Source organism: Dromiciops gliroides, chromosome X (genome assembly GCF_019393635.1).
Source record: "Dromiciops gliroides isolate mDroGli1 chromosome X, mDroGli1.pri, whole genome shotgun sequence".
NCBI classification, from domain to species: Eukaryota; Metazoa; Chordata; class Mammalia; order Microbiotheria; family Microbiotheriidae; genus Dromiciops; species Dromiciops gliroides.
Window position 1 is genome coordinate 43,387,639 of NC_057867.1, and position 12,914 is coordinate 43,400,552.

The 12,914-nt window shown below is 43.0% G+C and overlaps 1 protein-coding gene and 1 long non-coding RNA gene across 2 annotated transcripts in view; one reads left to right on the forward strand and one right to left on the reverse strand.

Moving 5' to 3' along the window:
• The window catches only part of LOC122733643, a 454,683-nt gene that overhangs the window by 363,335 nt on the left and 78,434 nt on the right, over window positions 1-12,914 (reverse strand). The window contains exon 2 of the long non-coding RNA XR_006353937.1: window positions 141-209. This is a non-coding gene — a long non-coding RNA (uncharacterized LOC122733643). The remainder of the gene's footprint in view (window positions 1-140; window positions 210-12,914) is intronic.
• LOC122733642 (glycerol kinase-like) lies at window positions 7,171-8,799 on the forward strand. Its single transcript, XM_043974213.1, has one exon. It carries the CDS (start codon window positions 7,171-7,173, stop codon window positions 8,797-8,799), a length of 1,629 nt encoding a protein of 542 aa, XP_043830148.1.

Here is a 12,914-nt window from a genome sequence, read left to right on the forward strand (position 1 = left end):
ACTCTTGCTCTATAATTGAAAATGTGGAAAAAGAAATAAGATAAACCAAATTAAGCACAATAATATATCAGTGACCCAACAGAATCCTTGGAGTGATCAAGGCCTGTGGTTAAAATGCTCTATGCATTATATATACTTACAGTGTGCACAGGGTTTACTGAGTTATGATGCTGCCTTCTCCACTTCTAAATCAAATCTGGATCATCCGCCTGCAAAGAAACATTACCCAACTTAGTAATAAAATTATAGGTGGGACAACTGATAAACATTCAAGATTTACAAAAATGTGATTACATCCAAGGGCCCCAAAGAGTCTCTCTACTTTCTACCTGCTCCCACTCTTAGAATCAACAGATGGTTAATCAGTCTGAATACATCTAGCTAAAAAAGAAAAATAGAAGTCACACCCTCCCTGCCATAGTTTCAAGCAGAGGTGGCCCTGGACCAAATTGTAAAGTCTCGAAGCAGAAAGAGAATCGTGCTTAAAATCAGAAAAACAAGTGCTGGTACTGGTTTGGCCCCTGATTAGCTGTGTGAGCTTGGGATTCACTCCCTGGTCCTCAGTTTTCCCACATATAAAATGAAAGAGGTAGACTAGATGAGCTCTAGAACTTCCAGATCAGAGATTCTAGGATTCTTGGATTTGGTTTGCTCTTGCTGGTCTTCTCTGTCTGCTATCTGTTAGCTGCTTCCTTTCTTCCTCTTCTCATGATTCTTTCCACCACCATATCCCAGAATACTCTGGGGCTCTCAACCACTGGTGATACCTGGTCATATTGAGAGTGGTTGCCTATGAACTAAAAAAATGAATCTCTGGATTCCTAGGATGGCATTTATTATTCTTCAGGGTTCTAAGATTTCACTCCTTACATGTGGATTTCTTTAGCTTATTTCAGCATCGGGCATTGCTTAAAACCTTACAATTAGTGGGTTCCCCCAACCAATACCCCTTCAAAGCCTTAAGGCATCAGCAACCAAACCATACTTTACATTAGCCTTTACCAACAGTTACCAAGCTCCATGAACAAGAGAAAGAATGACATGTCCTTTAAAAATTCAAAGCAATCTTTTAGCTTCTTCTAAAGCAGAGATTGTACAATTCAAAGTCTTAAACTGACATCCATTTGCTTCATACAAGATCATGCAGTATATATCTATGACATCAATCATCTCATTGTGTCTTCCTTCCTGAAGCAACTGAAGTATCATCAAATGGATTCTTAATCAGGGAATCTTCTTTCACTTTCCACAGAATCACAGACTCTCTGAGTTGAAAGGGAAACCCAAATCCACACAAAAAACCCTTCTATAACATTCTCAACAAGTAGTCTGCCAAACTCTGCCTGAAAACTTCCCATTATGGGAAGGTACTACTTCCCAAGGCAGCCCATGACACTGGAGGACAGCTAAGGAAACTGTTCTTCATATTAAATCCAAATCTAACTCTGCAACTTCTACCTTTTGTTCCTATTTCTGCTTTCTGGGGCCTCTTTCCCATGACAACTGGTGAAATGCTTGAGAACAGTTATCTTTCCTTTTTCCACCCACCCTCACCCACCAAGCCTTCTCTTCTTCAGGCTAAACACCACCAGTTCCTACAACCGATCTCCTACGATGTTCACTCATTCTCCCCGTCCTGGCTTCCCTCTTCAGGACGCTCTGTTGTTTAACCAGGACCTTTCCAAAAACATGACCTGAACACAGCACTACAAGATGTAATCTTACCAGGGCAGAATATAAACAGAAGTGTTACTTCCATCATTCTGTATGAGGTGCATCTCTTAATGTAACCTTGGACAGCATCCATTTTTGTTTTTTGTTTTTTGTTTTTGTTTTTTTGTGGGGCAATTGGAGTTAAGTGACTTGCCCAGGGTCACACAGCTAGTAAGTGTCAAGTGTCTGAGGCCGGATTTGAACTCAGGTACTCCTGAATCCAGGGCCAGTGCTTTATCCACTGCGCCACCTAGCCGCCCCTGACAGCATCCATTTTTGATGGGCTCTCATAACTCAGCTGACTCATACTGAACTTTCAATAAAACCCTCAGATTTTTTTTCCCCCCAAATGAACTACTGTCTAATAATAGCTAGCATTTATATGGTGCTTTACGGTTTCAAGGCTCTTTGTGATTATTATCTCATTTTATCCTTTAAACAACCCTGGAAGGGAGGTGCTATTGTTATTATCCCAATTTTATAGATTAGGAAACTGAGGCATACAGAAGCTAAGCGACTTGTTTGAGGTCATACAGCTAGTAAGATTCTGAGGCTGGGTTTGAACAGCCACAGTTCTCCCATTCTAATTTGCTAGGTTTTTCACTCCACTGTATAACTTCACATTTATCACAATTAAAGTTCATCTATTTTCATAGGAATTTTTTTTGGGGGGGGGAGTGGGGCAATGAGGGTTAAGTGACTTGTCCAGGGTCACACAGCTACTAAAGTGTCAAGTGTCTGAGGCTGGATTTGACCTCAGGTCCTCCTAAATCCAGGGCCAGTGCTCTATCCACTGCACTACCTAGCTGCACCAATAGGACCTTTTAAAATTTGTAATGTCAACATGTTAGCTAACAGTCCAATCTTCATGTCACATGCACATTTGAGAGGCATGATGACAAATTCATTCAAGTCGCACATAAAAATGTCAAATAACACAAAGACAGACTCTTGGGGCACACCATACCAGAGATGTCTCTTTATGTTAATGAGCCACTAATTCTGAGATATCATTTGATGATTCAACCAGCTCGGGTACTAACTACCCCCTAGCCTCTGCCTCTGCACTTTAGTTGCCTTCTTATTGCCAGTCCTCATCTGAATCACCAGGAGTACATAATGGTTGGCATGTCTGATAGTTCTCAGGAGGCTCTCCTTTCAGCTGCCAATGAGTTCCCCAAGAAGACAGTGGATCTCACCCTTGTTTCTGTCAGGTTAACTAAGAGCTCCTTCAGAAACCCATTTCTGGGAGTCACCCACCACCACAACTCTTCTCTCTTGCTTTTGGCCCTTCCTGGTTGACTTTCTCCTCTTGGTGACACCTAAGGGTCCACAGCATCATTCCTTGGAGCACAAGCAAATGCTTCCTCCTCTGAGGGTCCAGTTCTCTGGTCTAGAACCAAGCTTCTGAAACTATGGGCCACGACCCTGGGGGTCATGAAAAATTTGGCAACAGTAAAAGGTCTTTGGTCTATACCTATTTTATATACTATTTGCCTGGAGGTCACATAAAAATTTCTGGGGCAAAAAGGGGTCCTGAGTGGGAAAAGTTTAAAAAGTTCTGCTCTAGAGCCTAGAGGAAGAACCACTAGCTATGTATTATAAAGATTCAAGTGTTAAGTGTTTTCTTCCCTTCCCTCAGTGTCACATTATTACATCCCACCCCTCAACCTCCTGACAGAAGTCTTCACTCCTGCCCCCAACCCTTTGTCACATTCTTTTTCCTCTGCTTCTTCCTTGAAGCACTTAAAAAAGAGATAGGGGTAGGGCCTGGCACTATAATGTCCTTGGTATAGGAAACTCAGCTGTGAAATCCTACATACATACATACACACACACACACACACACACACACACACACACCCCTCAAGACTGTTTTGAACTTTCTCTAAGGGATTTGCCAAAGGCACTGAGAAGTTAAGCATCTTGCCCAGAAGTACTCAGCCAGTATATGTCAGAACAGGAACTTAAACCTCATCTCTTGATTACTAAGCCCCTCATTTATTCCACTACAACACACTGTTCCTCAAAACTGAGTTCTTCTATATAACTTCAAGATACGGTGACTAGGAAAACTGAGAGTTTCAAGATTTGGTCTTCATTTCCCCCCAAAATGAACAGCTGAAAAGCTGGGTTTGCTCAAATTCAATCTCAGTGAGATTTTTTTCCCCATAAGCTGTAAAGTTGTGATAAAGAGAAACAAGAAGGGTTATGTTTTCTTTCCAATTGTTTCAGTAGCTATTTCCCTCATTAAGTGACATTAACTTAACAATCAGTTATTTACTCTGAATCTGCTTTTCATCTTTGACCTCTTTCCTATTGGATGAAGATAAACTGTGAAATCCCTTCTTTTATTATGACCAAACACTAAAATCCATGGGCTGCTTCTCTGTGATTTATGTGTGGCTATAAGCATAAGTCATGAGAGACAATAAAGTCTAGCCACTTAAAACAATGACTCATAGGCTGCCATACTGTTTGCAGAATTTATAAAGAGAATACCACTCTTTTGACACCTTGTTCAAAACCCATAAATGAATGTTAGATAATACTTAGCAGAGATAAAATAGACTAAAAGGTATCTGACACTATAGGGATGTGCTCCCTGGCCAGGGTCTCAACTACGGAAACAAGTTTATTAAAGCAGTTGATTAAATCAGTGGTAAAGCTATAGAGTTCAGTGGCGGCCCTATGGAGACCACACAAACTGACACATCTAGCTCATCCAAAGCCATATTTGTCCAGAATCGGACCACACCCATCTTTTTTACAGCCCCTCTTGTTATCTTATGAACAAGTATTTATTAAGCACTTGCCATGTGCCAGGCTCTGTGCCAAGTGCTGGGGACACAAAAAGGGCAACAACAGCCCATGCCTTCAAGGGGATGGCATTCTAATGGGTGAAACGACGACGATATTGGTATGTGTGTATGCATATGTGTAAGGGTATACACATCTATGTATGTGTTTATGTGTACACACATACACACATAACATATATATATATATATATATGCAAAAAAGACATAAAAAGAGCAGATGGAAGGTACTATCATAAGGTAGACACTGATGGTAGGGGGGTGAAAGGTACAAAGGCCTCCTGTGGGAGGTCAGATTTGAAGGAAGCCAGAGAAGTTTGAAGAGATAGAGGTGAGGGGTGTCCAGGAATGGCGAACAAGTAGGGCCAAGTCACGGACACAGGGAGTAGACCAGGTGGTGAAGGGCTTTCCACCCCAAACACAGAACTTTACATTGGATCCTGAAGGTAACAGGGAGATAGTTTAAGGAAGAGGCAAGTGATGTGGTCAGATGTAGTCTTCGGGAAAATCATTTTAGCAGATGAGTGAAGGATGAATTTGAGTGAACTAGGTTGGTAGCTGTTCAAGTGGAGAAAAGGAGGTATAGGTGAGAGATGTTGTAAAGGGAAAAACAAGAAGATTTAGCAACATAATGAATAGGTGAGGTGAGTCTGAGTGAGGAGTCATGGATGCTACTGAGATTGTGAGCCTGAGTGACTGGGAGATCAGTAGTGCCCTTGAAACTAATAGGGAAGTTTTTTTGGGGGGGAGGAGAAACCACTGGAAGGTAGAGATAATGAGTTCAGTCCTGATTGTGTAGAGTCTGAGATGCCTATAGGACATTCAGTTCAGGTTGTCTAACAGATGGCATTACAGAGCAGGAGAAAGACAGTAAGGCTGCCTATATAGGCCTGTTAATCATATGACTCCATAGTACTAAACCCGTTAGGAGCTGAAGAGATCACCAAGTAGAACAATGGGAGAGAAGAGTTCAGGGCAGAGCCTAAAAACTCTCACCTTCTCTTTTAACTTGTTTTTTCTTTAAGTTTCAAGGCTCTTCTTACTGCAAATAACCGTTCCTGTTTGTCCTTTATTCTCAAAGAGGACCATGATGTTATGACCTGCTGCGAATTGGATATAAGTGAGGGAGGTCTATCCAAAATCACCAGCCTCACTCTCTTGTCCAGAGCCATCTGGGTCCAGTGGCAAGATACACATCAGGACAACTAGAGATGGGCCCAGAGGTTTAAGGCAATTAGGGTGAAATGACTTGCCTAGGGTCACACAGCTAGTAAGTGTCTGGGGTGAGAATTGAACTCACATCCTCTTGACTCCAGGGCCAGTGCTCTATCCACTGCACCACCTAGCCATCCCACTGCACATAGCTATGTGCTTAAGCCTTTGACAAATTTGGGTGGGGTCCAATGTGAGGAGGAATGGGGAAAAGAAAGAGCTGACAGGGTTCTTAACCTGCAGTCTGCAAACTTTTTTTTTTAAACACTTGTAACTGTATTTCAAAATAACTGGTGAGAGGGACATATGGATATGACCCTCCACTGAGATGGAAAGTGCCCCCCCTTCGGCCTAGTGATCTGATCTCAAAGTCTTAAAGTCCTTTACAGCCCCCTATTTCTCTCCCTCTATTTTTTTCTAGAGAGAGGCAATAATGGGAAGCTACTATCCCCCCCTTTCTAAATATAGGCATATCAACTTAAAAACTGTTTCAAAGAGTCTGCACTGAGACATTACGTAGACATGATAAAGTTGTTGCAGAAACTGAAAATGTTGCAAAATAAGTAATCGCTAACATTCCAGGAGAATGATTTATGGCTGAACCCAATTACCGCATTTTGCTCAAATTAGATGTCTGTAAAAAGTATAAAAACTGCTTGATTTCTAATCCCGGTGCGTCACACCTCCTGGTTGTCCCAGTGAGTGTGGTACACCTTTCTTTCGAAAGAAATAAAATCAATGCTTTGGCCTCCTTTCTCCTCGAGTCTCTATTACAGGGGTCAGTGGGTGTACTCCCCATCCCACTCACTGGTTTACTTTGTGATCCTAGGTATTTTATTTTACTCATTTAAAAATATTTTCCCCAGAGGTTTTATCAGACTACCAAAGGAGTCCCTAATACAACACGTGCCCTAAGGCCACCACGATGTAGTGTGTCTGACTTAGCCATGCACAGCCCTGTTTCCTCCTATAAATTCTGTGTGGAATGTAAACATTGATTTACAAGGCCCAAGTCTGAGGCAGGCAAAGAGGGGAGGAAACAGCTGCTGGTGAGGCCCGTGACAGTAGGTGGAGAATGTTGGCCTCTTCTCCTGTACAGTGAGCTGGCCTAATGTGTGTGTGTGTGGGGGGGGAGGTCACTCCAGAAGGCTCAATAACCGTTAAGTCAAAACCAACGAGAACAACTCGATTTTACAAGTCTATCGGTAAGGCGCCTTCACTTTGCCCCATCAACTGTGGTAAAGATTCCCCCCACCCCCACCCCGCCCCAACAAGGGACAGGTTGAAAGTTCCCGAGAAGCGCGCCCCCCCCCCCCCCCCCCCCCCCCCCCCCCGCACCTTTGGCTATCCCAAAGCTCTGTCTCAAGATTCCATCTCCAGGGCAACGATCAAAGCTGAGGGCACCACAACAAAGGCGGTGGGCTTCATGGCGACTGCCAAGAAAACCGTCCTGGGGCCCTTGGTGGGCGCCACTGACCAAGGGGCCACTTCCACTCGCTTTCTTGTGTTTGATTCCAAAAGGGCCGAACTCCTGAGTCGTTACCAAGCAGAGCTGGAGAGGAAGTTCGCCAAGGAGGGCTGGGCAGAACAAGATGCCAGGGAGATCCTGCAGTCCGTTTACGAGTGTATGGAGACAAGCTGTGAGAGGTTTGGCCCGCTGAACATGGACTTCTCTACCGTCAGAGCCATCGGGGTGAACAGCCAGAGGGACGCGGTTGTCATCCGGGACAGGTTTGCCGGAGAGCCTCCCTGCAATGCCTTCGTGTGGCTGGATCGCGGAACCCAGGCAAGAGTTGACTTTCTTAGTAGGAGAATCCCTGGCGGGACCCACTTTGTCACTTCAAAGCCTGGTCTGCCTCTGAGCACCTACTTTGGTGCTGTGAAGCTCCCCTGGCTCCTGGAGAATGTGAGAAAGATCAAACAGGCTGTCGAGGAAGAAAGAGCCTTTTTGGGGACCACTGACTCTTGGCTGATCTGGAATCTGACTGGAGGCGTCCACCATACAAACGTAACCAGTGCCAGCAGAACCACGGTCTTCAATGTGCACTCGCTACAGGGGGAGGCAGAGCTGTGCCAGATTTTTGAGGTTCCTATGGATGTGCTTGCGGATGTCCGCCGTTCTTCCGAGATCTACAGAGTGATGCAGTCTGGACCTAGGAGAGGTGTGGCCTTATCTGGATGCCAGCGAGATCAACCTGCCGCTCCGATGGGACAAATGTGTTTCCAAGATGGGCAAGCCCCAAATACCTATGGAAGCGGCTGCTGCTCACTGTGCAATACGGGTCCAAAACGTGTATTCTCCAACCGCGGCCTTCCCACCACCCCAATTTACAAGCTGGGCGGAGACAATCCAGCATACTATGCACTGGAAGGCTCTGCTGTCATTGCCGGGGCTGTTGTTCACTGGCTAAAAGACAATCGTGGCATTCTAGAAGAAATTGAAGGACTGGATGAAGAGGCAGGAACATCTTGTGACTGTTACTTTGTTCCGGCATTCTCAGGTTTATATGCACCCTATTGGGAACCAAGCCTAAGAGGTATTATTGGTGGGATTATGCAGTTCGCAAATAAACAACATGTTGCTTTTGCTGCATTAGAGGTAGTATGTTTCCAAATCCGTGAAATACTAGATGCCATAAATCAAGACCGCAGAATGCCACTCACCTATTTTCCAGCAGATGGACGAATGACCAACAAAATTCTAACGCGGCTTCAAGCAAATATTCTTTATATTCCAGTAGAGAAGCCTTCCATGTCTGAAACAACTGCACTGCGTGGGGCTGCAGAAGGAGGTAGTGATTGGAGTCTAGAACCTGAAGATCTATCAGATGATATCATGGAGCAGTTTGAGCCCCAGATAAATGCCGGAGAAAGTCAAATTCCGTATGCAGCTTGGAAGAAAGCTGCCGTGAAGAAATCAACTGGCTGGAAGAAATCATCTCAGTCCCTTCTAACTGGTGATCCTAATATCTTCTATAGTGTGCCATTGGGCTATTTTATAGCATCTAGCATAGGGATGTTAATTGGAGCAGGGTCCATCTCAAGAGTTCCATAAATATCTGAAATGGTTTAATAAATTCCCAGGATATAACCTTTATTACTTAACACACACACACACACACACACACACAAAATCTAGTAATTTTCTCTCTGAATAAGACATTACTGTATAAGAATATTCATAAAGATTAGCATGACCCATAAGAATATAGCAATGTACTAAGAGGTATAGAAATATACAGTATATTTTTAAACAGTAGCAATTAGGATTGGAGGGAGGGGTCAATGGGAAAGGCAGCTGAACATCTTACTATTATCATCCTACCCTATCACTTCTTCAATCTAGGAAGAACTCAGCTTCTAGTCATACTATCTTTCACAAACCATTTTCTTATGTGCTAGACTATCATATTTATTCTCTACACTCTGAATAAATAATTAAGAGCTAAAGAAGTGATATGCATTTTATTATTGGCCCCCAAAGGTGTTTTTGCCTACATGGTAAAGGAGTTCAAAAGCTTTCTTACTTAGATTTTTCATAGAAATCTTTTCCACCTCGTAAAGGAGTGAACCTTGAACAATGGCATAACTTAGATGTTTCCCTATAAGTTAATTTAACTTAAGTGGAATGATTCATTAGAGACACCAATATAACCTTTTTTTTCTGTATTTTTTGCCTGGATCTTGTGTGGAACAACTTTTCCCTTCCCTGTTGGCTCCCATTCTTTTAGTTATTTTTATATATGTATTTTTTACTTTGAATGTATAACAGGAATCCCTACATATTATACATACATAAGATTAAAATAAATAGCAAATGCATTAATATCTACTGAGATGTTTTAGGGATGATAGCTATGGCTACTGAAAGGAGAATAATGATGCACATTATTCACCAGGAAGAACATTTTTTTTTTTGAGGAACCAACATTTTAAAATATACACAATCCACAAAAGTCAAGAAAACATAAGCTTGATTTTATAGTGAATCTTTCCTACCTTCTTTGATAGATCTCATATTAGGAAAAATACCCCCCAAAAGTTTAATAAACAAGTCTTGCTCCAAATAAAGCTGTTTCTGTGGTTTCATTTTAGTTATATTGGGTATTATTATTATTAAGATCTTATCTTTTGATGGCATTCAGAGAAAGATAACAATTTGCTATCTTTCCATTATTTAGTTATTGTTTTATCATTATCCCAGTTCCCCTGCCACCCCCTAAAAAATGAGTAGAAAATAAAAAAAAAACAACAAAAAAAAATGAGTAGAAAAGAAGTGACTTGTTTACAAGTAAGATATGGTGAAAATTTACTTATGAGAGGTTAGGGACCTAGGATGTGGGGCAGATGGTAGGGGAAGTGGGACATGGATCATTTCTGAGCAACTTACAGTGAAAGCTCACTGCCCCAGGGGCAGGAGTCCAAGTTCTTGTGGGATTTGGAGGAGAGATACAGAAAGTAGCATTGTGCAGACATGGAAAGTTATCATGTTTGGGGCAAGTCACAGGGGTAGGAATCAGAGTGCAGGGGATATGGTTTGGACTGAGACAGGAAAGAGTGTGGAGGTGGTTAAGACTAGGTGGAGGGAAAACACCTCTCAGAGCCCCAAGGGCTGGGTACTGAGTTTTGATGGGAGATGGAAGAAGGCCAGAGTACACCTGGGGTATGGGCTGTAGGGGGGAAATGGCCTAGAATGGAGCAAGGTAAACTGAAGGATTACTTAAAAGAGCCCCTGGGGTGGGATTCTGACTTCTGTAAGGAGGTAGAGCCGACATTTTCTGAGTTCTGGTGGGAAGTTAAAGACGGATTGTGAAGGGGCCACAGTTTGGATGTGGATGGACAAGGGACACATCCTGGTTCTGGGCAATGTAAGACAAAAGCTCATCTACCAGACCCCCAAGGGCAAAGATTCTGAGTTTTGGTGGAAGGCGGAGGGTAGTCAAACTGAAATGGGCATGACTTGGAAGTGGCTAGAAGATGGGGCATGGCCTGCTTTAAAGCAAGGTAAGCTAAAATTGCGGCTATCAGAGCCACAAGAAAGGGAGTTCCAGTATGACATGGAGGAGAGTCAGAGTGCAGGTGGTACAGTTTTAGGTAGGCCACAGCCTGGTTTCAAGACAGGGAATCTATATGGCCTAGATCTGAGCAGGATAAGCTGAAAATGCACCTTTCAGAGTCCCAGGTGGTAGAATCTCAGCTCTGGTTGAGAAGGGAGGTCAAGAAGGGCCAGAATGCAGCTCAGGCAGTCCACATGGTTCTGGTGATCATGTTAAAGCTCACTTATTAGAGTTGTAGCTACACTATTCTCAGTGCCCTGGGAGATGAGGTAGGGCCAGAGCACTGGAAGCATGGTTTGCTTATATATTGCATGTTAGATCTGGCCAGGTTTGAAGAAAAGTAAGCTGAAATCACGCCCATCAGAGAGCCCTATGAAAGTCAATCTAGTCGTGGTAGGAGACAGAAGAGGACCTAAGCGCAGGGTCCTTGATTTGGATAAGGCAAGGTGGCCTGAATCTTGGCAAGGTAAGTAAAAAGCCATCTCTTGGAGTCTTAGGGTTGAGATTCTAGAGAGTTGTGTTGGATATGGTCAAAGCACAGAGGGCAGGGGTCAGCTTTAGGACATGGCTTGGACATGGACAGAACCTCGTTTCAGTGGGAGACATGGCCTATTTCTGGGCAAGGTAAGGTGAAATGTCATTTCTCCAAGCCCAGAGGGAGAGATTCTGCCTTCTGTGGATGACAGAAAACAGTCATCATGTAGGCAACAGTATGGTTTAGACAGCAGAGAAGTGGAGGGCTTTCTTCCCTGCACCAGGCTGAAAGCTAACCAACTCTGGGTCCTACAGGTATCATGCCCCTATCCATGGCTAAATGCAACATGAATGTGAAAGTAGTCTCTTTATTATCAAGAGCTAGGAGCTATACCCCATGGCTTCCTTTCCTCTGTGTGTTCCTACTTCCGTCTCAGAATTATTCTCTGAAGGCCAATAAAGAGATCAGGGCAGGGCAGAAAGCATTCCTGGGGAGGGGACAAAACAAGGAAGGTTGGGTTTTTTGTTTTGTTTTGTTTTTCTCTCTTAAATTAGGACCAGACTTGGTAGAAGATAAGGCCTATCCTCCTTCCTAAGCTCTAACTTTATTCATGGAAGAAAGCGTGTTATGTCACCAGGCTAAGATGAGGAATCCAATTATAGCCACATTTTGTAATGAAATCCAACATTTGGGGAAAAGCAAAAGAAAATGGAGAGAAGCTATTTCTCATTTTCCATCTGATATCTCTGACTCAAAAAAATTATATTAAATAGAATATCTATCTTAAAACAATATCAGAGATGTCAAGCTGCCAAAGGCAAAAACCACATAGTTAAAATGAAAACTGCAGGCATTTTACTCATCCAACAATCGGAAACTTCCCCAGAAGATATGGTCTCATTATGAAAAGTCTAAATTAAAAATCCTTTTAAAAACAGAAAGAAGAAAATCCCTGACATTTTTAGATTCAACTGGTGCCTGGAAAAGGAGGCCCCTGCAGCATTGCCATAGATGAGAGGGTGGCTACCTCAGATTCCTAGCACCACTTCATATTAAAAACCAGTGTGTGCCCAAGTGAGGGTAGACATGCACACATATGCATACGCATAGGCCTGCCCATTAGCTCACCTTATGGGGAGTTGGAGTCCTTCTTTGAGGAGTTTTCCTACAATAGGAAAGGAACTGAACTTCATAACCCTTCCCCTCCGATTAGTTAAATAAATTACTTCTTTAATATGTCAGAGATCCAGAGGCAGAATCAAGAAGGCACAGTAATAATAAGAAGGGCAGCCCAGCTTCCTGACAAACATCTAGAAAATGTATCAGGCTGAATCCTGATTGGGAAATCTGAAAAAAAGTCTCACTGAGCCATTTTTACAGCCCAGGTCATGATAGGGAGACAGAAAGGTATGCTAAAACAAGGAACAGGATCTAGCCAAAAATGTGACACATGGGACACTCTCATGCTTAGGGACTGAAAAAAACCGAAGCTGTGCACAAGAGGAAGAAGCACTCAGACAGGAAGAGATCCTCAGGGGTCCTAGAACTAGAAGGAGAAAAAAGATCAATATGAACCCAATATTTATAGCGGTGGTAGTGGTGGTGGTGTGTGTTGTGTTGTGTTGTGTTATGTTATGT

Coding starts and splice junctions, on each gene's coding strand:
- LOC122733642 (XM_043974213.1), top strand. CDS start 7,171: ATGGCGACTGCCAAGAAAACCGTCCTGGGGCCCTTGGTGGGCGCCACT.